At 60.8% G+C, this 27,709-nt stretch overlaps 1 protein-coding gene across 7 annotated transcripts in view; it reads left to right on the forward strand.

Moving 5' to 3' along the window:
- The first annotated feature begins 13,562 nt into the window (after positions 1-13,562).
- Positions 13,563-27,709, forward strand: part of Baiap2 (BAR/IMD domain containing adaptor protein 2) — a 67,558-nt gene continuing 53,411 nt past the window's right edge. For 5 of the 7 annotated variants that reach the window (XR_011373846.1, XM_070031611.1, XM_070031612.1 and 2 more), the window contains exons 1-2: positions 13,564-13,725; positions 27,625-27,700. Coding sequence is in view for 6 of the 7 variants with exons in the window: in XM_070031611.1 (XP_069887712.1) it covers positions 13,672-13,725; positions 27,625-27,700 (130 nt within the window). In the remaining variant the exon portion in view is untranslated. Of the gene's footprint in view, positions 13,726-27,624; positions 27,701-27,709 lie in introns of all 7 variants that reach the window. The other 2 variants (XM_070031613.1, XM_070031614.1) reach the window with 1 other exon arrangement.

Raw genomic sequence — 27,709 nt, forward strand, 5'->3', positions numbered from 1 at the left:
GAAGGGGCCGCCCAGGGGACGATGGCGGGACTCCCGGGCCGCACGGACCCCGTCAGGCCCGCGGCGGGGTGCGGACCCGCGGCCCTGCGGCTGGGCGGGCGCGGCCGGTGCTGGACAGGGCTGGCCGGCAGCCAACCGGAAGCAGTAAAACGTTAAACCCAGGACAGACGTCCACTTCCAGGAAGGACGGAGTGGCTCGCCGCAGACCCATGCTCCGGGGTCAGAAAGCCTTTACCACCCCCGGCCCCCCAGCCCCATCTCTAAACGGTGCGGGAAAGCTGGGGCGCGCGCGGCCGGCAGGCGGTTCCTGAGTGGACAGCGTGAGGGAGGAGCAGCCCGCCTCCGAGCGGCTGGGACCGGGGCGGACTGGGGCCTGCCCTCGCCTTCACCACCCTGACAAGCTCCTACGAGGTGGGAGGTGAGAACCGGTGACAGACTGCAAGGGCGGAGCCGAGCCCCAATCTCCGCGCGGGAGGAGCCCTCGGCCGGCCCCGCCCCTCCGAGGCCCCGCCCCTTCACACCACCCCTGCCAACCCACTCCACCATCACAGGCCCCGCCCCTTCACACCACCCCTGCCAACCCACTCCACCATCATAGGCCCCGCCCCTTCATACCACCCCTGCCAACCGACTCCACCATCACAGGCCCCGCCCCTTCTTCCGGCCCCACCCCTTCATGTGGCCCTGCCCCTTCACTAGATTCCACCCCTTTACACAGTACCTTCCCTCCACCAGCCCTTGCCAACCAACTCTGCCCTTTCACAGGCCCCGCCCCACACTAGGCCCCACCCTTTCAAGGCCCGCTCCACCAGATCCCGCCCTTACACGTGGCCACGCCCCTTCACCATACCCCAACCCTTTACATAGTACTTCCCCTCTACCTGCCCTAACCCCTGCCAACCAACTTTGCCTTGTCACAGGCCCCGCCCCTCCACTGACCTTGTCCATCCCAGTCCCGGTCCTTCAACAGACTCCGCCCCTTTATACCACCCCTCTACCCGCCCTGGCCAACCAACTCTGCCCGGCACAGGCCCTGCCTCTCCACCGGCCCCGCCCCTTTGTCAGCCCCACCCTCCATCCAGCGCGTGGACCACTGCGGTCAGCCCCGCAGCCCAACCCCGCGCAGCCAGGAGGGACACATCACCCTTTCCTCGAGAGCCAGACAGTGTTGTAGAAGTGGCAGGCCTTCTGCCCAGCTCCGCTGATGCCAGGCAAACAGGTCGGTGCTGGAGCCAGCCTCCCGGCCTGGCTGTGATATGCTTACCGTGGCCAGCGGCGGCTGACCGCTCCTCCGCTGCCACCGGTCTGTGGCTCATGACCCCAGTCAGAGTCTCAGGAGCCGCAAAGAAGAAAAACAGCCATGGGAAACTGAGGCATGGAGACACAGACACCCGAGGCAGCGGCGGAGGACTTGGAAACCTCCTGACCATGTCTATGGTTAAGCAGGAGGAAGTAGACAAGTTCAGGGTTTCCATGGTGAATTGGAATCCGCAGAGCACAGTGTTTAGGAATCTCGCACGCCTCGGGTTTCCGCCTGGAGCGGCTCGAGGCTTGGGGTCGGGAGGTGTGGTCCTGGGAGAGTCAGGCCACGACCCCTTACCACCAGCCTCTGCCCTCCCCTCTGCAGGCCCCGCCCCTCCACCAGACTCCACCCCTTTACACCACCCTTGCCAACCGACTCCACCGTCACAGGCCCCGCCCCTCCACCAGACTCCACCCCTTTACACCACCCTTGCCAACCGACTCCACGGTTACAGGCCCTGCCCCTCCAGAGTGAAGCCACTGCTCTGACCAAGAGTGGAGAGGCCGAGACCGCAGGGCACCTGAGGTCCTGGGCCTGCGCGGAGGGCAGGGAAGGGAGGTGGAGGCCCCCCTGGCCTCTGCCGATCATTGGTCTCCTTTCTCACCGGCTCCCGAGAGGCTGCCTGGAGGTCGGTGCTAGCAGCTGCCTGTGGAGATGGAGTTGCTTGTGTCCATCCTGACAAAGAAGTTGACTAGGGTATGGCTCAAACGGCAGTGCTCTCCGAGCAAGCACCAGGCCTTGAGTTCAAACCCCACCACCAAAAAGAAAAGAAAAAAGTTGGGAGCTGGTGGCTCACGCCTGTCATCCTAGCTACTCAGGGGTGGAGATCTTAGGATCATGGTGCAAAACCAACCCAGGCAGAAAAATCTGTGACTCTTATCTCTAACTAACCACCAGAGAACTGGTGACGTTGTGGCTCAAGTGGTAGAGCACTTGCCTTGAGCTGAAGAGCACAGAGACAGACAACGCCCAGGCCCTGAGTTCAAGCCCCACAACTGACAAAAAAAAAAAAAAAAGGAAAGAAAGTGCAGCTGGGAAGGGCTGACAGAAGGGCTTCCTCTGATGACCCCCTGAACACAACCGTCACAAACCTGGCCGAGCCCCAGCCCCGCAGAGGCCCCGGCCCCAGCCATTCAGCCCACAGCGTGGCTGGCATCGCCCTTGTCATGGATCCTGGTGGTCAAGCCTAACTGCGTCAGAATCATTTCCATAATCCTCTTGTTTTGCCTTTAGAAACTTCCTTTGTCTCCACCTCTTCAAAAGTGGTTCACTGCAGCATCTGCGACCCCAGTGTGATGTCAGGCTGTTCCCAGGGCTTCTCTGCAGGTCCCCCGGGGGTTTAGGTTGGCCCCAGGCTCCGGCACAGCTCCGGGGAAGGAAGATGGACGTCTGAGCCAGGGATTGGATTCGCCTCACCCATCCCTTCCCTGCCCAGCCATGCTGGTGGCAGCTCTCCATGGAGGCAGCCTGCCACGCAGAGGCCTTGAGTGCCACTGGATGTCACCGCAGGCTGTGGCAGGGCCCAGGCTCAGCGCCTCACCTGGGGATGGAGGCTAGCTTGGATCAGGGGAGGACCTGGGGGGACAGGAAATGACCACTTCCAGTGCCTAGGCTATGTATCAGCCAGTGGGCAGTTGGGGAGACTGGCAAGGCTGGGGTGGGGGGCTGAGCTGGGTGGGAGGATGGGCAGGAAACAAGCAATGGTGTGGCTCCAGGTTCCTGGGGGGTACCTGAGTCCACAGGGGTCAGGGAGAACCCCAGCCCTGCGGCCCCCCTCCCCGACACTGGGCCTCCCGTCCTAGCAACCCAGGGTACCTCCTGCCCACCTGGCAGCTGGCCGTCCGTGGCCTGTCTTGAGCCAGTTCCCAAGATGTTTCTGCCCGCTGGGGAGCTGGGGGGTTGGAGGGCTGGAGGACTGGGGGGCTGGGGAGCTGGGGAGGGGCTCGGATAAACAAGCAAGGCCGAATCCCAGGGGCCTGGAGGCCCTTCCTGTGCCGATCATGAGAGGTGGACAGGTGCTCGGCCTCTTCAGGTCAGCTACCTTTCTGGCCCCCTTTGGTGAACAGTCCCGGCTGCTGGACAGTGAGAGGAGGCCTGACAGGAGCTATGTGCACAGCTGGACAACACGGCCACACACACGCCCTGACGAGGTCGGCAGCCATGGTGAGGAGTGGAGGGAGGTCCGCAGGGCAGGGCAGGGGGGGGGAGTTGGCAGAAAGCCGTTGGAGGAGGAGGAGGGAGGAGGAGGAGGAGGAGGAGGAGGAAGGAAGAGGAGGAGGGCTGCACAACACCCTTGCTGGCTTCCTTCCTGCTGGGCAAGGGAAAGCACCCAGTCGGTGGCAGCCACACCCCGCGGCCACACCCCCCATACCCTGGCCCCTGCCCCCCTACCCCCCCGGCACTGGCCACGCTCCCACCCCGGGGCCACACCCCACGCCGGTGCTGGCCACACCCCCACACCCCGGGGCCACACCCCTACACCAGCGCTGGCCACGCCCCACACCCCTACACCAGCGCTGGCCACGCCCCACACCCCGGGGCCACACCCCATGCCGGTGCTGGCCACACCCCCACACCCCGGGGCCACACCCCTACACCAGCGCTGGCCACGCCCCACACCCCTACACCAGCGCTGGCCACGCCCCACACCCCGGGGCCACACCCCACGCCGGTGCTGGCCACACCCCCACACCCCGGGGCCACACCCCTACACCAGCGCTGGCCACGCCCCACACCCCTACACCAGCGCTGGCCACGCCCCACACCCTGGGGCCACACCCCATGCCGGTGCTGACCACACCCCTACACGAGAGCTAGTCACACCCCCACACCCGGGGCCACACCCCTACAAGGCCACGCCCACACCGGCGCTGGCCACGCCCCTTTCTCCAAATTTCATTTTGCCAAGGCCCCGGCTGCCAGCCGCGGGCGGTGCGGCGCTGCTTCCAAGAGGCCAGCATGTCCACCGAGCTCTGCGCCCCACGGGGGCCGCTCCCCACTGGCGGGAGGGAGCCCGAACCCGACTTTTGGCCGCGGCCCTCGGCACCCTCCACCCACCAGCCCCACGGGCCGAGCTTCCGCCCCGGCTCCCTGCGGGCAGCAGCGCCCCTCCCCACCCGCCCCTGGAGAAGGAAGGTTCTAGCGAGGAGGCAGCCGGCGGGTGAGGCCCGCCTCGCTGGCCGAGCACTGAAGCGAGGCTGTGCACCCACAGAAGGTTCTGGAGCCAAAGGCCGGGGCACCCGAAAAGCGGCTCACCGTCTCCCACCCCAAGGGGCGTGAGGGGCAGGGCCGCCCGCTGCCCGCGACACGCGGCGCCACTTCCCGCGTTGCCAGCTCCTAGAAAGTTCCGTGCAGTCACCACGTGAGCCAGGTCCAGCCCGGGGAGATGGGCGGCCCGCAGGCGGCCTGTGCGGGACGGGCAGCCCGGGCCCTGCCGGGGCCTGGGCGGCAGGCCGGGCACCGACGCCTGACAGCTCCTTCTGGGGTGAGAAGATGATTTACGCCAGTGTGGCGCACCTGTCATCTCAGCGCGACAGGCGGGAGGACAGGTAAGACGCCAGCCTGGCCTGAGCCCTGAGACCCCCAAAGTAGACAAGAGCTGAGGGCGCGGAGTTCAGGGCAGAGTGCGTGTCTCAAGCTCATACAGTCCTGATTCCATTCCCAGCACGGCAAAAAGGGAGGGAAGAAGGGGGGAGGGAGGGAGGGAGGGAGAGAGGTCCTGAGATGGTGGTGGCACTTACACAACATTTTGAGTACACTGCCTCCAAACTGGACTGAATTAAGCACTTTTTTTTTTGTTAGTCATGGGACTTGAACTCTGGGCCTGGGCGCTGTCCCTCAGCTCTTCAGCTCAAGGCGAGCACTCTACCACTTGAACCACAGCACCACTTCCAGTTTTCTGATGATTAATTGGGACTGAGAGTCTCATGGACTTTCCTGCCGGGGCTGGCTTTGAACTATGATCCTCAGATCTCAGCTTCTTGAGTGGCTAGGATGACAGGCATGAGCCATTGGCACCTGGCTCTGAATTAAGCACTTTAAAACGATTTTTATTTTTGTGCCAATACTGGGACTTGAACTCTCTTGCTTAGCTGTTTTGCTCAAGGCTGGGGCTCTACCACTTGAATCACAACTCGCCTTTTTTCTTCAAGTCTTGGCTGGTTAATTAAGAGTCTCATGGACTTTTCTGCCTGGGATGGCTTCACACTGTTTCTCAGATCTCAGCCTACTGAGCAGATAAGATTTCAGGCATGAACCACTGGCGTGCAGCTGAAGTGATTAACTCTGACTTTCACTGAGAAAAATTAGAAGGGTATCATGGTGCGGTGAGAGCTGGTGACGTGAGCGAGTTTCCTTGGAATGCCACGGACAGCGCACGCAGTCCCTCCACTCTCCAGGGAGGGCCACACCGGGCCCTTCGCAGGCCAGGGGAAGGCCTTCCCTCCTGCACACAGGGTGGGCTGAGGCAGGGTGGGGTTTTGGACTTTCCTGGGAGCATTTCGAGATTCCAGCCTGGTCCCACAAATGCCAGCCCTGGGCTTCACCTGCTGTTCCCAGCGGGGGCTGGGTGGTGTCTCCTCTCCCCCCATGGCTGGGTTGTGGCTCCTTCCCCTCTCCCCCGTGGCTGGGTGGTGTCTCTTCTTTCCCCTGTGGCTAGGTCATGGCTCCCAACATCTCCCTGCCCTGGGCTGGGCCCTGCAGCTGCCTTCTTTGAACGTCCACCAGGTGGCAGTAAAGGGTGCTGGGTGTCCGGCTCCCAGCCTCCACCCCGTCCCGAACCGGAACCAATGAGACCTGGGGCCTGGTAGGCCAGGCTGAGACACCTCAGCAGCCTCCGAAGAAGAAAGCCTGCACTAAACCCAGGTGCTCGGGACACTGAGCTCTGAGGACCACTGTTCAAGGCCAGGCAGGGCAAGAAAAGCTAAGAGGCTCTTCTCTCCAATTAACCAGGAGAAAGCCAGAGTGGAGCTTCGGCTAAGCAGTGGAGCACCAGCCTTGAGTGAAAAAGCTAAGGGACAGCTCCCAGGCTGAGCTTGAGCCCTGGTACTGGTGCGTGTGCGTGTGTGTGTGTGCGCGCACACACACACACACACACAGAGACAGAGTGCATCTGGTCCTTAAGTCCCAGTGCCAGGATGCAAGGGCCGGTCCCTTCTGCCAGTGCCACCCCAGGTGGTCCTTGGAGAGCGGTGGCTCTGTCCAGGAGCCCCAACTCCCTGCTCCCCAGCTCCGTGTCCTGCCAAAGTAGCCTGAGTCCAGAGCCTTGAGTGTGGGGATTGGACAAGGACTCCTGCAGGGGCAGGGCTCCCTGGGGAACGAGGAGCGGGAACTGCCACCTCAGCTACCAGCACCGGGGCTCCCACAGCCAGGTCTGAGGCTGCAGCACAAAACACTTGGTTGGCTCCAAGTCTTGGTGAGAACTGGCTGCAGATTCTTTCCAGGGACAAAGGGCCAACTCTCCCCAGATCCTTGTGTCTGCTGGCGGCTGTGACATTTACAAAGGTCACAGGGAGTCAACCTCTGGGTGGGATGGGGGTAAAATGTTGCTGAGACCCATTTGGAGGCAGGCCGTTTTCCCCCAGGGCTGGAACGCGCTCGTCATCCCGACAGCAAGGGGACAGCTCACATTTCCCAGAAACCTCTACAAAGGTCTCTGTGTCTTCCAGCATTGGGAAAAGGGAAGCAGCCCCCTGGGAGAAATGGCGTTCTCCAGCCCAACAGAGACATCGTATTACCCTGGGACCAGAAGTGCCAGAGCCGCCAGCCCAAACTTCGCACGTCTCAGAGGCCCTGGCAGGAGTCTGCACGGTGCTCCGGAGAGCAGCATGGGCCTGCTGAGGCCCCAGGCCCAGGCAGCCGCCCAGAAGGCCGTGGGGCCCCAGGGCGGGTCTGTGGCCTGAGCCCTGACTGTGCAGTGCCCTGGGCCTTGGAGATCTGCTGTGTGCAGGGCGCGGGGCCTCGGCTTCCGTAGAGTGTGCGGTGGTCAGGTAAATGCTCTTCTCTCCCACAGCCCCCCCCACTGGTCAGCTGTCCCTGGCTTGATCCAGGGTGAGCCCTTGAGGGGCAGCAGGCAGGGGCCCGCAGAGGGAGGCTGCGCCCAGCCTCACCACCTCGGCGCAGAGTTCCCGTGCATGGCCCTCACGTTGAGCAGACAAGGCCGTGGTCACGCTGTGGGACGCCTGGACCTGTCCTGTACTGGGCTCTAACTGAAGGATATTTTTTTGTGTGCCAGTCCTGGGGCTTGAACTCAGGGCCTGGGCGCTGTCCTTGAGCTTCTTTTGCTCAAGGCTAGCACTCTGCCGCTTGAGCCACAGCACCTCTCCTGACTTTTTCTGTGTCTGTGGTACTGAGGAATGGAAGCCAGGGCTTCATGCATGCTGGGCGAGCACTCTACCGCCGAGCCACCTTCCCAGGCCAATGGCCTTGACTTCCCAGGTGGCTCTCAGGCCAGCCAAGAGAAGCACTGAATGCTGGGGAGCCAGATGAGACCCGGACACCCAGAGGGCGGTGCTGCTTCCCCGTGGGAGCAGCCAGCACCGCCTGTGAGGGACAGGCACCCCGGGGGGCGTCCTCCTTCCTCCCACCTCTCCACGTTGATCTGGAAGCGTCCCCTGTGCTCCGCCGTCTGCTGAGGTGACTGGACAGCTCAGCGAGAACAGTGGCCGTTCACTGACACATTGGTCGGCGCGGCGGCTACGGCTTTCCTTCACTCCCCGCTCCCCGGGGTCCTCAGTGGACCCTTGGATCTGCCACAAGAAGAAAAATCCCCACTGTAGAGTTGAAGACATCATTTCAAAATCTGGTTTTAAATAAACACGGAATTAAAAGAGAGAGAGAACGAGGAGCCTCCAGCAGCTGAAATTAGAAGCAGCCAGCCCTGGGCAGGGAAGCCATCTGCCAGCGTGAGCAGCCGGATGGAAGTGTCTGGGCTTCTCACTCCCGGCAGGCCCCGCTGCCTCCGGGGGACGGCGTGCCCCGGGTGTCCCTCCCCCATCCAGAAGCCCCCGTGAGACCCCTTCCGAGGTATCAGAAGTACTTTGACAGGCCGAGCAGTAAGAAGACAAATCAGAGAATGCTTTCTTCTGGGGATAAATGAAGAGGAACTACAGTAGGTACGAAGTTCATCTTTGTCCAGTGACCTCCAGGACCCTGTGTACATGGCCAGCCCCACCCACGGCTCAGTGGCCCACAGCCCAGTGCCAGCACCCCAATGCAGTCCTGCTCTGACAGGAGGCTCTGACCCGGCCGTCTCCCCTCTCATCCTGTAACTGTCACGCCTCTGCTCAACGCCCACCCATGGCTGAGCCTCCCCCCCACAACCCTATCCTCAGACACCACTGCGCCCTCCCTCAGGACCCCAACTTCCCTGCCTTGCCCAGGCGGGCGCGGGGCGGGGGGCCCAGGGCGCGCTGCGGGCCTGTCACCTGCCCGAGTTATTTAAGTCTGCATTGTCAGTTAATGTATTCTAATAGGCAAGTGGGTGCCCGGGCTGGCAGACAAGGGATGACGCTGAACTGTAACAAGGGGGAAACAGCACCCAAGGAAACTTCGAGGCTCTTTCGCGCCCCTGCACCAACCCCGCACTGCCTCCCACGGGCACCTGGAGTCACGGCGAGGAGCGGATTACCGATTATGTAAGGGGCTGGTTGCCGGGGAACGTCCCACCCAACCCCAGGGACAGGGCAGGCTCTGGAGGGGGAGCCCCCGCCCTCCCCCCGCCCCCACCGCCCTGAGCAGAACACCCCCAGACCCTCCCAGCCATCTGTGGAGGCTCTGCCGGAGACCTCAGCCAGCTGAGGGCACAGCCTCCTGGGCTGAGGATGGAGGCCAGGGCACAGCACCAAGGCTGGGAAGGCTGAGGGCCTCCCCACACCTCGCCTTCTAGGTGTGGGCCTCCTCCTGCCTCCTCCGCCCGACCAGAGAGTGCTGAGCCATTTGGTGCCCAGGAAGGCTCCCTGTGGGATGGGGACAGGGGCCCCCATCTGGGTCTTGGTCAGCTGAGCCTCGCGCTGGACGCAGGCGGTGCCGTCCACAGCAGCACGGCGGCGGCAGTGCGGCCTGCGCTCACGGACGGCACTGAGCCCCTGAACCCAGTGTCTTTGTTTCTGTCCAGGGCTCCACGCGGGATCCCGTGAGGCCTTTGGTCCTCGTGTGTCCCCGGGTGGCCATGTCCCAGGCTTCTCTTGTGACACCCTGGCCGTCTGGAGGAGCACTGTCTGGCCAGGCGTTGGCACCGGCGCGCACGGGGCAGGTGATGGTGAGGTGTCCAGAGCGCCGAGGCTCACAGTGCCTGGGCCTTGCTCATTCGCCATATCCTTCCCACCACCACCCCGCTCCCCAGCCCTGGCTTGCAGGGCTCCGAGGGGCACGATGGCTGGCTCCCGGACCCGCTCCCCAGCCCTGGCTTGCAGGGCTCCGAGGGGCACAGTGGCTGGCGCCCGGACCCGCTCCTGCCCGCGGCAGGGCTCCCTGCCTTTGTTGCTCCTGGCAGGTGGAAGGAACTTGGCTCTGCCCTGCCCTGCCCTTCCCGTGAGTCCTTGCGGACCGGCGGCTGCCTGTCCGCCCCTCCCCGCTCCTGTGCTGTTCTGCCCCATGGTCTGTTGGGGGGGGCGGGGGGAGGAAGCAGGTGATGGGCAGAAAAGGGGGAATTGGCTTTCCCTCAGAAGCTCAGACACCCTGGCTCCAGTACTTTCTGGAACTTTCTGGTTACTGGTTACAAGTGCTTCAATCCAAGAATTTGAAAGAAGGGAAGAGGAGTTTCTGACTGGGTGGATCTTCCTGGGAGAGGAGGCAGCGCGGGGTGGAGGAGGGTGCCCCCCCAGGTCCAAGTCTGGGGTGATCTCAGATAAGCCAGGCCACGGCCAGCCCAAGCCGCCCTGGGCAGGTGGGAAGGAGAGGTGTGGACAGGCGCTGCGGTGGTCACCCCTTGGAGGGCCTCTGCTAGGCACACACTGGCAGTCCCCAGCGCCTGCCTGCCAGGGGAACAGCTTGCTTGAGATGCATAGGCTGTCATCCTGTAATTAAATCTGAGACCCCCCTTCCTACACGACGCCGAGATGAAGCCACTTACATAACACAGCTAAAAATAAGCCGCTAGGGACGGCACACGGGCGCGCCCTGCACGGCCCTCAGCGCTGCCCACCCCGCCCAGCCCGCGCCCTGCCTGAGAGCAGGTGGCTGGCTTCAGGGTCTGACGCTCCGCAGGTGGGGCCGTGGGGCCGAGGTGGTTTCTGCCTCAGGCCCCTGCAGGTGCTCGGGGGCTGGGGTGGACTCTGGACGAGGCTGTGGGTACACGGCAGGTGACACCCACAGTGTCACGGGGCCATGTTCTGCCCAGGTGAGGGGTGACAGTCACAAGGAGAAGCAAAGCCAGCAACGGGCGGATTCCTGTCTCTGTTCTCAGGGACTCTCCATGAGCTCCTCCCTGGCCCTGGACCCCCGAGCCTCGCCCCCACCCCAGCACCCAAAGACTACCACCCTGACTGGGAAGAAGCTTTGGGCCCGTGAGGGTGGGCAGCTGGCTGTCTTGGCCAGCAACAACCTCTTGCTATTCCTTGGGGAAGGATTTGCAAAAAAGGGTGCTCTGCTTTGACAATGGCTTCCTCGCTCATCGTGGAGAGGGCCGGTGAGGTCCCACAATGTTCCAGCCATACCAACTTCCCAGACCCCTCAGCCACCAGACCTCAGGAAAAAAGAAGTGAGGTTTAAACAGGGCTTTGGATGTCTTCCAAGTTAAGAAGGGTCAGGGACACCTAACTGCTAACTCAAGTTAGTGTCAGGGTGACCCATGGGCGCCCAGCCTAGAGCTTTCCTGTCGGCTCTCAGGACCCAGGCTTGTCTCTAGGACTCAGCCCTCCACATTATTAGAGGCTGCTGCCTCAGTCCAAGAGCTTCGAGGCACCGGCAGTCAGGCTGGGGCTGGGACTTCCTGTGGGGAGCTGGAGGGGCGGGTGCTATGTCGGGGGTGGGGGTGGGGGTGGAGATCTAGGACAAGCCTGCAGGCTCTGCCTGTCTCACCCCATCCCAGCCATCGGTCACCATTTATTTTCTCAACGCTAAGTTGCTAAGTCGCAGGCGGGATGCGAGTTCATTTTCTCTCCCGGCAGGTGCTCTGATAGCCCGCTTCTCGCTGCTGGCTTCTGTCCCAGCTGTCCAGCCTCCCGCCCGGTCGCCAGGTGCAGGAGCTGGCCCAAGCCTGATACTGCCAAAAGGCAAGGCTGGGCTGAGGTGGTCACCAAGAGGAGCAGGAAGGTCAGGCCATGGGCAGGCTGGCTCAGGGAAGCACTGGGGGCTTCCAGGCAGTGGACCAGGCCAGGTCACTCCTTCCCCCTGCCCATCAGCTCCATGTGGGCCTGCACCCAGGCCAGCTCTGTGTTCCGCTCACTCCTAGGGCCAGGATGTTGGGTCTTAGGCTTGACCGTGCACTGTGCCACACAGGATCACAAGAACGCAAATAAGAGAGGAAGCTGCTTGAGACCAAGACGTCTCAGGAGCCAAGAAATGCTGTCCTGGGTGAGAGCCCGTGAGCTGGCTGTCACTTGCAACCAAAGGACTACGGAAAACACACACTAAAAGGAAGGAAGAAAGCCAGGACCAGTAGCTGGGAAGAATCTGGCCTTCTTTCTGCCTCCATGAGACCAAGGGCCCTCCTATCTGGGGAGGGGTGTCCTCTGGGTGTCCATCCTGAAGGGATGGCCAGCTGTCCAGGAACGGGATGTTGGCACGGTGTCAGGCTTAATTAAGGGAAAACATTCAGATCTTGTGTTTTACACCGTAAAACAAATAATGCCTCTCTGTTCGTGGCATTGATGTCAATATTTCTGCAAAGGAACTGTGCGGGAACCCCGCGTGCCAACCTGGTCAGCTTCCTCGGTGTACCCCGACCTTCTTCCTAGGAGAGAAATCTGCTCTGCCTCCTGGGCTGCTTCCCGCTTCCCGCCCTGGGAGGCCGCCCCATCCAGCGCGCTCCCTACCTGTGGGGTCCCCCGGGTCCCTCCCCCCCCATTCCCCAGCCCCGCCCCACCCCAGTCCCTAGTGTCCGCCCCACCTCGGGGTCCCGCCCCAGGCCCACCCCTCCACGGGAACCCCCCACCCCTCCACGGGGACCCCGGCCCACCCCTCCGCGGGGACCCCGGCCCACCCCTCCGCGGGGACCCCGGCCCACCCCTCCGCGGGGACCCCTCCGCGAGGTCCCCGGCCCACCCCTCCGCGGGGACCCCGGCCCACCCCTCCGCGGGGACACCCCCACCCCTCCGCGGGGACCCCGGGCCCATCCCTCCGCGGGGACACCCCCACCCCTCCGCGAGGACCCCGGCCCACCCCTCCGCGGGGACACCCCCCACCCCTCGGCGGGGACCCCGGCCCACCCCTCCGCGGGGACACCCCCACCCCTCCGCGGGGACCCCCCACCCCTCCGCGGGGACACCCTCACCCCTCCGCGGGGACACCCCCACCCCTCGGCGGGGACCCCGGCCCACCCCTCCGCGAGGACCCCGGCCCACCCCTCCGCGGGGACACCCCCCACCCCTCCGCGGGGACCCCGGCCCACCCCTCCGCGGGGACACCCCCCACCCCTCCGCGGGGACCCGGCCCAGGATCCTCCCTCCGGGGTCCAGGCGCCCCTCCCTCCCGAGGCTGTCGGGGCGCCGCCCGCCTCGCGTACTCACCGGCGCAAGTACTGGGGTCGCCGGCGCGAGTACGGGGGCGCCGACCCCTTCCGTGCCGCCGCCCGCCCGCTCCGCCCCGGAGCCCGTCCGCGCCTGGGCGGCCGACGGCCGGACCTTCCGCCGCGCCGGGCCGCGACCCTCGAGGGCCGGCCGCCTCGCCGACCGCCGCCTCCACGCGCGCTCGCGCCGGCTCCCCCGCGCCTCCCCCCGCCTTCTGCTCCCTCTTCCTGCGCCACCCCGCCCCCGCTCCCCGCCCCCAGCCCGGCTGTCGCCCCGGCCCCCTCAGGCTTCTCCCCGCGCCAGCCCGCATCGCGCCTCCGCCTCCTCCCCCCCGATCGACCCCGCCGCCGGCCAATCGGCGACGGGATCTGGCCTTCGGGCTCCGCCCCCGGTCCCGCCCAGCGCCCCCGCCTCCGGAACCCACCAATGAGAAGGGCGGCGCAGGAACGGGCCTGGCGGTTGCCTAGCAGCGGCGGAGCTGGGCGGGGGCGGACGGCCGGGGGCGGCGATCCGGACCGGCGGAGGCGGGGCTGTGGGGCGTGTCCAGATGTAGGGGGCGTGGCCCGAGGCGCCTATAAACGCTGCGGCCGCCGGGAGCCGCGCTCCGTGGTCCTTCGCGCGCTTCTGTATTCTGTTATCTCGCAGCCTCCGCCGCCGCCTGCGCCCCCGCTCCGGTCTGTGGTGTAGCCGGGACCCAGGACCATGTCGCTGTCACGCTCCGAGGAGATGCACCGGCTCACAGAAAATGTCTACAAGGTGAGCCTACGGCGCCGAGCCGCGCCGCCCCGGTGCGCTCGCGTCCGACTAGGGCGGCTCCGGGCCGGTGTCGGGGCCCTCCGGGGTCTCGCGCGCGGGCGTGGGGCGCTCCGCGCGCGCCGGTCACAGGTGGCCGCGCCCGCCCCTGGGCCCTTCCGCTGGCCGCGGGGTGCGCCGCCCCCCCCCCCGACGGCGCCGCTCGGCCCCGCGCGCCCGCCCGGTGGAGCTCGCCGGGCCGCGTAACTCTCGGATCCTGTCCGAGCCGCTGCGGACCGGAGTGAGGCGGAGCGGACGTCCGGGGGCGGCGTGGGGGCGCCCGCGGCCCCCGCCCGCGGTCCCCGCCCGCCGCCCCGCGCCGCTTGGCGCGCTGGCACCGCGGGGCTGTTCCGGGCGCGGACACGCCGGCCGCCCGCACTTTCTCCTCAACAGGCGGGCCGAGGTGGGAGGTCGCGCGCGGGCAGGCTGGACAGATAATCCGTCATCTTATGTAACCGCGGAGGGAGAGGACTAATTGAGTGGGAGGCTGACGCGCCGCCCGTGCTGCCGCCGAGTGTGAAGAGCGGCGTTCGCACGCTCGTCTGTGCCATGACAGTCTCCCAGCCCGAAGCCGCAGAGCCCCCCCCCGCCTCCCCGCACCCCTGCAGCCGTGCCTGCGTGTGCGCGCGGGTGGGCGCCGAGGCGCCCGTCCCCGTCCGGGCCTTCCGCCCCAGCCCCCCAGCCCCCTGCGGCTCCCGGGGCGCGATTCTCCCCCGGAGAGCAACCTCTGCCCCGGCCGGCCGGCTCCTCACAAAGATGCCCTTTATCTCAAGGCTGAGTCTGGGGGTGAGGAGGAGTTTCCATGCCGCCGGGGCTCGTGGCTCCGAAGGGGTCAGGACCCGCTCCCGGAGCAACAGCGTCCGATGGGGTTACCCAGCCGATGGAGGCTTCCGAGACGGCCCCTGGGGTTCCAGCCGGAGTCAGGGGCAGATTATACTTTAATGCGTCTTTTAAGAAAGGCCTTAAAGTTACAGCTCCGTGGTCTGGAGGCATCCCGGTGTGTGGGGCGGCCCCGAAGCCATGTTCGAGCCGCTGGAAAACACGATCCCCAGCAGCCCTTAGGGGTTCCGAGGCGCTGCGGGAGCACATGCTGCTGTCCAGGGCGGGAGGCTTATTAAATTATTAGTCATAAGTTCTGGGAGGGAAGGAAGGTGCTGGGCACCGTCTTCGCGCTGGGAGCCCCGGTGGCCGCCCGCGAGGGGCCTGCGGAGTAGCCGTGCTCCGGGAAATCCCACGGCCGTCACCGCCGGGCAGCGGCGGCGTTGCAGCTTTGGGCTTCCCGCACACGCCGCTGTAATTCATCTGGATGTGTGAAGGGAGGTCGGTGGCGGTGACAGGAAACACGATCGGCACCAGCGTGCATTTGGAACTCTTAGCTCCTCTGACTGCAGCCCAGCAGGTCTGGGGCTCCCTAAACCCAGGGATCTGACCTGTCTTGTGTTGGACACACCAGGGGTGGTTTGGTGCATTTCCCAGGGGAAGGCGTGGCAGTGCGATCTTGATAGGGTTTTTCAGGTTGGACACATTCGGGCTGTAGTGTGGGAAGGGCTGTTCCGCCCCGGGGCCACTGCTGCCCGCGTGACAGCTCTCCTGCTGCACGGCAGGTTTGGTTTTGTAGATAGGTGGCTCTTGCCACCCTCTGGGGGCCTGTCTGCTGAGTCTTCAAATCCTGGGCTCTGTTCCCTTTCTGTGTTTTCTCACTGGGAAGCTGCGGTGTCTTGGCAGTGCCAGTACAGGTTGGGCAGCTTTGGTTCGTTGGCCACCGGGGTGCAGATCAGGGCTGGTCGAGCCAGTCTAGGCACTACCATGCTGTCTCCTCCTGGGCCTCGGCTCCCTCTCGCTCCCTGCTGGGGGAGCTCCCATGCCCGCCTGGCAGTGCCTCTTGGAAAGGCAGGCGTGTGGCCTGCTCAGTGTCACCCGCCATGCGGCTTGGCCCTTGCACCACCTCAACTGCAGTTCTGAGTGCTGTTTGCCTTGGCAAACAGACATTTGTCCTTGGCCCTGCTGATTAAAAATTGAGAATAAAGTATACAGTTTTGATTTTCCTCCTGGAAGAATCTAATGCAGACTCTGACCTCTTTCCTGTTCCCTTGGGAGCTGTGTCCTCGGGGAATTTCATGAAAGATGAAGCAGAGGTAAACTGGACAGCCATGTGATGTCAACCGGGAACTCATCCTTGGACCCTCAGGCCAGCAGGGGAGTGGACAGTGAGGTGAGGAAAGGTCCTCCCTCCGCGCTTGGGAGGCAGAACCTGGGGCCTACCTGACGTCCACCCAGGTAGCTGCCTGGCTCCAAGGGGTAGAGTGCCGGGGGTGTCTGTCTGCTGCCCAGATTGAGTGCTGCTGAGAATGAAGCAGACAAGTAGGGTCTGATGATGCAGGCTTGTCATCCCAGCTACTCAGGAGGTGAGGGTGGGGAGGCCTCCAGTTCAAAGTCAGCCTAGAAGAAGTGAGTGAGATTCTATTCCAAAATGGCTGTAGGGAGTGATTCAAATGGTAGACCCCCCCCCCCCCCCCGACCCTGAGTTCAATCCCTGGTATTGGGTTGGGGGCAATGAGGGCAACCAGAAAATTAAAGGTCTTCTTTAGGTCTTTATTTTTTATTTTTTAGGTCCAGTCGTGGGCCTGGGCGCTGTCCCTCAGCTCTTCAGCTCAAGGCTAGCGCTCTACCACTTGAGCCACAGCTCCACTTCTGGCTTTTTCTTTTTGCTTATGTGGTGCTGAGGAATCGAACCCAGGGCCTCAGGCATGCAAGACAAGTGCTCTACCACTGAGCCACATTCCCAGCCCCTTCTTTAGGTCTTTAAAGGTCCAAAAGTATTCAAAAGGAGGTGTGTGTGTGTGTGAGTATGTATGTACGTACGTACATGTACGTATGTATATGCACTAGAGCTTGAACTCAAGGCCTCTTGCTTGTTTTTTTTTTTTTTTTTTTCTTCTCATAACTCCACTTCTGGGTTTTTCCTGGTTAATTGAAGGTAGAGTTTCAGTTTTTTCTGCCTGGGCTGGCTTTGATTTTCAGATCTCAGCCTGATGAGAGTCATGGGTACCTGGCTTAGAAGAAGCCTTTTGTTTTGGTTTGTTTTTTGTTGGCATTGGTCCTAGGGCTTGAACTGTTTTTTTGCTCAAGGTTAGCACACTACCACTTGAGACACACCTCCACTTGCCCCTCCACTTCTGCCTTTTTTTTTTTCTTGGTTAATTGGTAATAAGAGTCTCTGATTGCTGGGCACATTGGTGGCTCATGCCTGTAATCCTAGTTATTCAGGAGGCTAAGATCTGAGGATTGCAGTTCGAAGCCAGCCCCTACAAGAAAACTCCCTGTGAGATTCTGATCTCCAGTTAACCACTCAAAAACCTCAAGTGGTGCTATGGCTGAGCACAAAGAGGTTCAGGGACAGCATGTAGGCCCTGAGTTCAAGCCCCACAATCGACCCAGAAAAAAGTCTTATAGACTTCCCTACCTGAGGTTGGCCTTAAACTGCCATCCTCAACTCTCTACCTCCTGAGCCACCAGCACCCAGCTGAGAAGGAACCTTTTAAATGATGAGTTTGGAGCTGGGCGCTGGTGGCTCATTCCTGTAATCCTAGCTACTCTGGAGGCTGAGCTTTGAGGATTGCAGTTCAAAGCCAGCCTAGCCCAGGCAGGAAAGTCCATAAGACTTACCTCCAACAAACCATCAAAAAACAGAGTGGTAGCCGGGCGCTGGTGGCTCACGCCTGTAATCCTAGCTACTCAGGAGGCTGAGATCTGAGGATCGCGGTTCAAAGCCAGCCCGGGCAAGAAAGACCATGAGACTCCTATCTCCAATAAACCACCAGAAAACCGGAAGTGGCTCTGTGGCTCAAGTGGTAGAGCACTCGCCTTGAGCTGAAGAGCTGAGGGACAGCGCCCAGGCCCAGAGTTCAAGCCCCACGACCGACAAAAAAAAAAAAAAAAAAAAAAAACAGAGTGGTGATTGTGGCTCAAGTGGTAGAGCGCTAGCCTTGAGCTGAAGAGCTAAACAACAGAATCCAAGCCCAGAGTTCAAGCCCCATGACCAACAACAACAAAAAAAAGCCAGTTTGCTGAGGCTCCTGATGGTGGCGTTGGACTGAAACTTCCAAGGTCCAGGTCCTGAGGGCCGTGTAGTGTTCCTTGGCCACTGGCTGTGGGAGGAGGGCCTGCCGGGGGAGGTCAGGTTGTCTTTTTGCATATCCCCAAAGAAGCCCTGACTACCTGATGACCTCATAAGGGTTGAGGGTGGTGGGCGGCTCCAACTCTTCTTGGAATAGCACTTTAGGCTTCCCTGAAGACAGCAAGGTAGAAGAGCAGGCGAGTCCCTATATGGCTGTTGGTGGATGTGGCCCCAGGGACTCCTGTGGCCACTGTAGTCAGACTGTTACCAGGGGTCATCTGATCACCCTGCAGCTGCGGTTGGTAAGTCAGCTTGACCCTGCTCGAGCTGTTCTTGTGAAAGTGGCACATTCTAGACGTCTCTAAAGCCTTTTTGGGTTTGCTGTATCTCATGATTGGTGAGGGGCAGTGTGCATGGGGTTCTGGGAAGCAGAGGCCTACCACCAATGGCCTGCTGAGTTCCACGCCCTTCCCCAGGAAGGTGTTGTGGGACCTCCAAGTACTCTGCTGCTGGCATTCCCTCTTTATTTCCAGAAGCGGGGGGGAGGGCGCTTGTACAGACAGTGAGGTAGGACAGATTGGGTAATGCAGCTGTCTGCCTGGTGGCAGTACCAGGCACATTCCTGAAGTATGTGCATACGCACATGTGTGTACACACGTATGCACATACATGCATGCATGTGGGTCCATGTATGTGTGGTCCTTTATTTTAGGATGGCTGGGTTCGCTCACTGAATGGTCCCCTCTGTGCTTCCTTCCCTCCAGTACCTTCCGGGCTGCCCAGCAGCAGCATTTTAGCTGTTCAGATCTTGTCCCCTTTTGAGGAAGCACTAGGGCAGTAGCAGGCACGCTCTCTGCCACGCTGACCTCTCTAAGATGACCAGATTCTGCAGTGCTCATGCCCAGGCCATGCCCTGTAGGTCATCAGCTCTTCTGTTGGCTCACACGGTGCCTAGTGCCAGTGCCTGGCGTGTTGTTGCAGGCTGTCACTTCTTGGTACATGTGACACTTGGGGGTCGTGGGTGTGGGGAAATCACTTGCAGCACTGCAGCCAGGTTGGTAGCGTGCTTGCTGTGCCCTGGCCATGTGTCTTTGTTGGGGAGCTCAGCCTGACCTCTGGGGCCCAGTGGCTGAACTTGAGGCTCTAGAGAAGGTTGGTGCTGCTGCTTCAGGTTCTCAAAGGCCACTGTTGGAGGGGTGAGGGGGGGTGATGTTGGGAGTCTGCTCTTGTTGCTGTCATGGCTTTGGGCTGAAACTTCCAAGGTCCAGCTCCAGAGAGCTGTGTATTTATTGTCTCTTGGGCATTGGCTATAGGGGGAGGTCCTGTGAGCATGGTGTGGCCGCTAAACTGGAGAGTAGTGTCCGCTCTCCTGCACATGAGGAGATGGACTGGGAGGGAGGTGAGGTCCTGGTCTTCTCTAATCCCTCATTAGTGGATTCGGACCCTGTTAGGGCATAGCCAAACGTCACTGCTGGAGCAGAAGGTGGGTAGGACTGGCCCACACTGTCTGGGTCCCTCTGGCCTCTCCTGGCCCCTCTCTGCGAGCTGCCCTGGACTAGCCCTGTCCGTGACTGTCATTGCTGGATGCGGATGCCTGCACAGGGTGAGGATGCCTCTGGGCTGCTGCGGCTCTTTCTCAGCCTTTGGTACACAGGTGAAGAGTCTGTCTCGGTGCTTTCCCAGCTCCTGCCCGAGCAGTTTCCCTTGAGATTTTGTGTGGAGGAGCCAGTGCGCCCTGAACCCAGCCCTCAGGGCGCTGAGACCTGTCAGCCTCCCACACACAGCACGGCACCACCATCCCGTGCGCGGTCTGGGCGCAAAGTAATTGCAGACAGATGGGGACCAAGTTGGCACCTTTCTCTAGCCTCCTGCTCCCCCTGCTCTGAGTCACTCTTGGCCCCTGATTGTGCCTGGGTAGCTGCAAGATGGGTGAGGGGCCTCAGCCCCCGGAGGGGGGAGAGGGGAGGAATACCCCTGAACAGCTCCAGCCTGCAGGGACATTATCACCAAACTGCCTGCCCCTGGCTGCTCCAGGCTGCTCACCACAGAAACTCCTTCTTTTCCACCTGGGACTCAGGTTTGGGCCCATTTGGCTTTGTGATTGGGGTGACTCCCTCTCTGGGGTATCCTCTGGAACCTGGACAGGTGGCCAGGCTTTGGTGAGGACCTGCCAGTGCTTTGGGGATGAATGAGTTCTGCTTTTGCATGGCGAGAGATCACATGGAGTCCTGATCTGCCTTTGCAGTGGGTTTGCTGTCTTTGGCTCTCAGCTTCAAGAGCAGCAGTCGAGCAGCTTCAGTCCAGCTATCTGTGGGTCCCTGGAGCACTGGCTCTGGAGCGGGGCCCATGTTCCTCAGAAGCACTTTGTCCTGCTGTGTCCTGAGGACTCTTGAGGTTGGGCTTGAGCCAGGGAGACAAGAGTGGCTGGAGTGTCATGAGAGCGACACGAAGGCTGTGAGCTTTTGCTTCTAGGACATCACCTCAGGAACCTGGGGTAGGCTCGGGCTCTGCCCTGTGTGGGCCACGTGCTGCTGCTGCTGAGCAGGAGCCCTGGGCTGCCTGCTGTGGTGCAGTAGGGCTTCGCGCCGGGCCAGCTTCCTGTGCTGCCCCCCTTCTCTCAGCTCCGCCTTCCAATCCACCTAATCAGAGCCACCTCTGCCTGCTCCAGTTTGGCTGGCTAGCTATGCCTTGGAAAATTTAATCTGCTCCTGACTTTCCATAGGGACTGCCAGAAGAAACTATGCCTGGCTTTTCGTTCCTCCATCCTGGCCACGTAACCTTGGTCCAATCTTGCCCCTGGACAATGAGCATGACTGACTGATGAAGGCTCAGGAGCCTGGTGAAGCCAAACTGGATGGTTTCTCAGCGTGAGACCCCGACCCCATGCCCCCTTCATGGGGCCTGGGTACCGGAATTCTGTACATCATCCCTCCATGTAAGATGCCAGAGCCTAGAGATGTCACAAGTGAGAGTCTGTTCTTCTGGCTTAGAATTTTTCTGCTTGCTGAAATGGTTCTTTTATCTAGAGGTTTGTTGTGTGGTCTAGTGGCAGAATGCTTGCTTAGCATATGCACAATGGTGAGTTCCATCCTTAGCACCACCAGAAAAGAAAAAAAGGCTAGGATTTTCCTCAAATGTCTTTGTGTTTGAGGTCAGACTTTCCCCAGACGTTCGGCTAGCTCAGGAGTGTCTCCTAGGCCCCAGATGTGTGCTCTGCCACTTTTGTTACTGGTACTTCCTTGACCAATAGAGTGTTCTCAGAAGCTAGTCCTTTAATGGTTTGTGGGTCAAAATAGTCATGCCAGGAGATAGTCACTGAATGGCCTGTGATGAGTGACCTATCCATGTCCCAGATGCTGCTGTGACAGCACCAGAGAGAGGGGCAGGGGATCACACAGGTGTCCACGCAGGGCAAGAAGTCCGCACCCTCATGTCAGGGCTGGCTCTGGTCAGGCCAGGGCAGGGGCCCAGCCCACGCTGGGAAGGCTGAGGAGCCAGGTGCCCGGGCCTGGACGTCGTCACCACTCACTGGCTCTGTGGGAGAAGGTGGAGTGGTAGCTGTGGAAGGTGTGGGCTTGGCTATCTAGGGATTATCTTGGATGCCTGCCTCCTGCTTACAGCAGGCACAGCTGGGAGTTCTGTGTGGTTGGCCTTGTTTATCCTTGCATTGACTTCATAGGGGGTGTTTCTGGGGATCCATGGGGACACCTCTGAGGGGTGAAGTAGCAGGGCCACACCCGTGGGCTGATAAGGTGACTGAGCCAAGATTCAAACGGGCACCCAGGCCAGGGTAGCTGGGGAGTTATCTGTAAGCTTTGGCCAGAGGCTGTGTCCTCATGGAGGTGGGATGGGCAGGATGTATCTCTCCGACAGGAAGGACATAGGCAGATTGTTTTGGTCCCATGTCCGGCCCTTTCGGCTGCTGGATTGACCAGTGATGTCCATTTCCTGTGGGGGTGGGACCAGTCGTGCAGGCCTGGCCTCCACGCCCTCCTGGAGCCCACAGCCTAGCCTCCAGCGTAAGCCATGGGGGCTTCCTTGTGTATGGTCCGGGCTGGGCGTCTGCCTGCACACCCACGTGTAGCTTTCGCCCTTGGGGACGTCTGCCAGATCATTAGTTCTTTCATCACCCACATTCCAGCGGCCCTTGGGAAGCTGGGGGTCTAGCACAGAGGTCTGACAGGATAATGGTTGTCAGGGGTCCTGGGGGCCCTGTGAGCCTGAGTTCTACAGGGGAAAGCCTGGCTGAGGAGTTGACCAGACATCCTTTGTGGCAATTGTTTACAGCTAGGGCTTTGCTGTGGCTGCAAGAGGTCCCTCTCCTGGGGCCTCTTTGTCTCTGGCTGATGGGCACAGGCAGGGGTGCTGGGAAGGAGGCCCTGCCCTCTGGCCCCTCCTGACAGAGGCCACCTTGCTCCCTCCTGTCACATCCAGGCGCCCTGCCAAAGACTCAGGGAGTTTCTTCATTACTCTTGGCAGCTTTCTGGGGGCAGCCGCTGGAGCTGAGAACTAGAGCGGCTGCCTGGCCACAGGGTGGCCTCTGCCCAGGTCTTGCTGGATCCCTGAGCCAAAGTGTGGGGCTGGTTCCTGTCCCACTGCTTGTCCTGGAAGTGCTGGGCTTTGCCTTCCCTCTGTCAGTCTCCTCTGCTGCCTGTTTCCTACCCCTTTGAACCCAGTGGCTTCCTTGACCACCCTTCCTTTTCTGGCAAGGACCTTAATTCTCTCTCTCCTAGTTCTGTTCCTGCCCTACAGAAGGGGGCCTGTTCTTGAATGCTCTGTCCCTGTGGGCTGGGTGTCTACGGGGGTGTTCAGGGTGCGTGTGGTTGGTGCTCCCATACAGTATTGCAGAGAACTATTTGCCCACAGTGGGCTTCCTTCTGCCCTGGGCCAGGTCACCTGATCCCGTTCCTCTCAGGGGCCTGTTCTTCCTGCTCTATCCTCACTCCAGGGGCTGTTTCCTACCGGAAGCCTGTGGCCGGAAATTACAGGGACACATTCCTTGCTCCTGTGCCTCTAGCCAAGCACATTCATGGTCTGCCTCCTCCAGGCAGCCTTCCGTACCCACTGAGCTAACACTGGTTCCTTCAGGAGAGACCCTTAGTTTTAGAGTACAGCAACCCTCAGTTCTCTTGTACCATGAGCAGGATTTTTGCCTAGGGCAGGTCACACGTTACAAAGGACTTGCACTCCAAGGGGTGTGTGTGTGTGTGTGTGTGTGTGTGTGTGTGTGTGTGTGTGTGTGTGTGTGTGTGTGTGTGTGTGTGTGTACGCACACACAGAGCCTGTATGCTCAGATCAGTGAGCTGTGGGAAATCCTCCAAGGAGGACCCTGTCCACACCTTGTACTCCACACCCGGGGCCCAGGCTGGGCTCCGTGGGTCCCCACATGTTTGGCACTGTCCCCACCTCACCCTCCCTTCCCTGGGAGTCTGGCTTCCTGGGCTGGTCTCTCTGGGGACACCTGGATTCTGGCAGGGAGCTGGGCCTCTCCTCACCTAGGTAGTGACATGACTGTGGACGTGGGAAAGCTGCGTCAAGCCTGCAAAACTGGCACCCAGTTCTCTGCTGAGTCTCACAGCAGTGGGAGGGCACTGTGGGCAGACGAACAGGTAGCACCAGACGCCTGGGAAGACAGCGTCAGCGGTGCTGAAAACAAGCGGGGTAATTCCTCCAGGAGTTAACTGCTCTGAGCACTGGCCTGAGGAACAGGCTGGGAGTGGGAGCAGGTGGCCTTGTCCCTCACCTTTCTTTCTGCTGTTGCTGGAATGGGATGACAGCTGGATGACCTAGAGCTGAAGCCAGGACCTGGTTTCACCAGGAACTGCCAGAAAGACTCCCTAAGATTGAGATCCACATTGTCCATAGATGGGTTTGGTGAAGCTCAGGGTGCAAGAGGGCCCCCGGCAGCTAGGGAGACTCGCTATTCTCTTCCTCCGAGTGGTATGTGTGGAGAGAGGAAGGATGCCTATGTATGTGGGCCTAGGATGCCTGTGTATGTGGGCCGTGCCTGCCTCTGCCCCGGCACACTGAAGCACACAGGCACAGGGACACAGCCCGGAACTGGGGCCCATCCTTTGCTTGGAATGTCTGGCCACGGCAGGCAGTGCTTGAGAGGGGTTGTGACTGGAGCCAAGACAGAAGAGTGGACAGAACCCTGTGCTGGCAGCCAGGGAAGCTGGGCGCAGAAGCAGAGGGGCAAAGTCTCCTCTTCTGCAAAGAGCCATCCTAGCCCTCTCCCTTGCGCAGGGGATGTCACGGGTGACTGGTCTGCCGCACTTTGTCCTCAGTGGTCTGGCAGGCGGTCACTCCAGGCTGGCCCCGAGGGGGAACGCCATTGGGCTTAGGTTCTTTGGAAGCGCTACAGGACACCCTACTTTGTCACCTCAGCTGAAGGGTGAGCATCCCTGGGCCTGGCCCTGCCTCCCCAGGTGCACAGAAGGTCTTCCTCAATAAATACATTGAACGTGCAAGGGCATAAATAAAAGAAGGTTGCTGCTAAATATATTTCTTGGACTAGGGAAGTTACCCCAGGAACCATCAAAGTGATGTAGAAGAGACGGGAAGTGGGTGTAAACGATGTATCGTCCTTACTGTCAGGTGGGGTTCCGTCCTGGCAGAAGACCAGGTCATGGCATGCAGGGTCCTGAGGAGCCATCTTGTATCCCGTCAGGAGGCCCCAAGTTCCACTCCAGGCTCCAGGACTGCACATCTGGCCCAGGCAGCCTTCCGCACGGCCGCTGCCTTCAGTACACCGGGAGGCTCCCACACAGAGACCAAGCTCACTTCCTCAAGGTCGAGGCACTGCTTTCCTCAAGGTCCAGCTTCTGCTCTGGTTTTGTGTCCTTTGAAGTTGATAAGGAAGCTGTAACTTCCCTCCCCTTTGTCAGCAGGCCCCTTCCTCAAGTGCTTGTGCTCAGCACCTCTCCGGAGAAGTCCTGTGGAGTCATACACTCTTCTTTCACTTGAGGAAAGATGGCTGGTGGCCAGTCCAGAGCAGGCCAGCCTGAGTGTGCTCACTTGGTGGGGGGTGGACACATGACTATAGGACACAGGAAGCAGCAGCAGCCACACCTGACACCTGGCCTCGGTGGATGGTTTGGGCCTCACTTGGTGTTCTCATGGGAAAGCTTCTGGAAATCTGAATGGTGGAAGGACCATAGGGAGAGATCAGAGAGACTCCCCCCCCCCCCACACACACACCTGGCCACTACCAGAAAGGCCTGTTCCTCCCACAGTTTCTGGGAGAGGGAATGACTGGGGTTGTGGCCTTGAGCAGGAGCAGGAGACCCCACTGTTGGCACAGGGCCAAGCGCCGGTGTTCAGAGCTAGAAGGAGGCCCTGGGCTGCTCCACCCGCAGAGGCTTCATCCGTATGTCAGCCCCACGGCCTTCATGCTTCTGACACCGCCTCCAGGCCAGCCCAGCGCAGCCCAGCCCTGGTGTGTTTTGGCTGGCCAGCCTCTCTTGGGACAGATGGCTGTGCCCAGGTGGCCTGGCTGGTGCCGCAGCACGCACGCTCGCTGCCCTGCCCGTTGGCTCTCACATTCCTCTGGTGTGAGCTCAGCTGTGCACCGAGGAAGTGAAACCTCACAGCTCTTGCGTTGTCACACAGCAGATGCCCGGGTAGCTCCCACATTTTACCTGTCGTTCAGGATGTTCATGGCAATGGTTCCCATTACTCCGGGGCCGGAGTCCTGTTAACTTGTTAACGAGGGGTGGTGTTTGCCTACCCACCTTCTGGTCTGTTCTGGATTAGAAACGTCTCGCGGTGACTCTGTCACACACACACATGCACACACACACACAGGCACCCCTCCTCCCCCATGTGTGCACACATGAACCCGCACACATGGGCACACTGGCCTCCCCAGAGTTGGCCAGACCAGGTTCTGCCCTGCTTTCACTAACACATCACATTCTTTCTCTCTCTGTCAGTCATGGGGCTTGAACTCCGGGCCTGGGCGCCGTCCCTCAGCCCTTTAGCTCAAGGCGAGCGCTCTGCCACTTGAGCCACAGCACTACTTCCAGTTTTCTTGTGGTTCATTAGAGATCAGAGTCTATCCTAGATTTTCCTGCCCTGGCTGGCTTTGAACCACAATCCTCAGATCTCAGTTTCCTGAGTAGCTAGGATTATAGGTGTGAGCCACCGGTGCCTGGCTCGCCATCCATTTCTGTACCTGGTTTCCTCACCATTGTTGGGTTCTAAGGGCAATTTGAATATGGCTGCTCAGAGCTCACCATACCTCCCCACAACTGGTGTGTAAAACAGGGAATCCAGCCCTGGCCAGAGCCTTCTTTCTCCACCTAGCTCCTCTTTCTTCTGTCTTTCAGAGACAGCTCAGGCTGGCCTTGATACTCCTGCTTGCCTCCGAGTGCTGGGATTACAGGTATGACTACCACGCCCAGCCTCCCTCCCATTCTGGGGGACATCCCCATACTTGCTCCCTCTATCGTTACCTTGCTGTGAGGCCTTTGCACTGCTTTGCAGCTGAGCTCTCCCACTTCCCTCAAGATGTTTCTAGGGATGAGACCTTGTGCATCTGGGGGGCTGCTGTGTCCCCTCCTGTGCTTGAGCTCTGCGTAAATGCCAGTATCTGTGCTCTGTTCAGGAAGGGAGGCCCAGTGGACAGTATTTCTGTGTGGGAGGTTCTCAGCCTTGGAGCCTCATGAGACAGTGGGGACAGCGAGCCCAGGCCTGAATGTGGGTGGGTGCCGTTCAGAACTCAAGGATTCATCTTGGTGCTGTTTCCTGAGAGGCCTTGCCACAGGGAAGAGCAGGTGAGGGGAGCTGATGTTGCTGGGCTTTCTGGAGTCAGACCCCATGTGGGCCCTGGGATTGGTGTCCTTAAGCCCCCTCTCACCTGCCATGCTGGTCCTGCAGCCTAGGGAGGAGCTGGGACAGGCCTCAGCCCACAGGTTGGGGTGATAGGTGACGGCTGCCTGGCGGCCTTCCTTCCAGTTATCTTCATCCTCCGGAAGAACTGGGCTCTTAATAGGACAAACAGCTGACCAGAAGACTTAGGATGTGCTGCAGAAGGGTTTTGTTTTAAGTTCCACCCAGGTCCTCCTTGGCTGGGGTTGGTTGTTGACAGTGGTGCTGCGTATTGTGCTGGTAGAATTCTCACTTGGCTGCTGTTTGTGTGTGTGTGTGTGTGCGCGTGCGCGTGCGCGCGCCTGTTTTTACGCTTTGTAATTAAAACATTTATTTGGCTTTCCCAGTGAAAATCTAATTTCTTGAGTCTAAGAACTGCTGATATTGGCACAGCGACTGTAGTCCGTCGGGCAAACAGCTCTGGAGCCTGGTGGATTATTCATAGCGTGGTGTTTGCAAATCAGGCTGTGGATGTCTCTAATCAGAGTTGATGTTGGTAATTGATGTGTTGAGTTAGGGTTTTGGCGTGGGGGGCATCGTGGAGCATTTGTGTGTGGCCAGCAGGCGGCCTCCTACGGCTGACTCAGCCTTGCCAGCCGGGTACGGCAGGCTCCTCAGCCAGCCGGGTACAGCAGGCACTCAGCTGCACGTGTCTGATTGCTGGCCATTGCTGCATGAGCCCTGTGGACCCCGATGCTGATCGCAGGTGCTCTGGCCCCGCCAGGGTGCACATGTGATGGACGCCGAGGCTCAGGACAGCCGCGGGGGCAGAACAGGGCTTTGAGGTCGGGAAGCTGGGAGGCGGCGGGTGCCTGAATGCCCTCCACAGAGGCAACACAAGCCCTGGTGACCCCCCTCTCTCTGCTCTCTTCCAGACCATCATGGAGCAGTTCAACCCCAGCCTCCGCAACTTCATCGCCATGGGGAAGAACTATGAGAAAGCCCTTGCAGGTAAAGCAG

The sequence above is a fragment of the Dipodomys merriami genome, unplaced genomic scaffold, assembly GCF_024711535.1.
Source record: "Dipodomys merriami isolate MVZ:Mamm:240054 unplaced genomic scaffold, mDipMer1.0.p SCAF_202, whole genome shotgun sequence".
In the NCBI taxonomy this organism is placed as follows: domain Eukaryota; kingdom Metazoa; phylum Chordata; class Mammalia; order Rodentia; family Heteromyidae; genus Dipodomys; species Dipodomys merriami.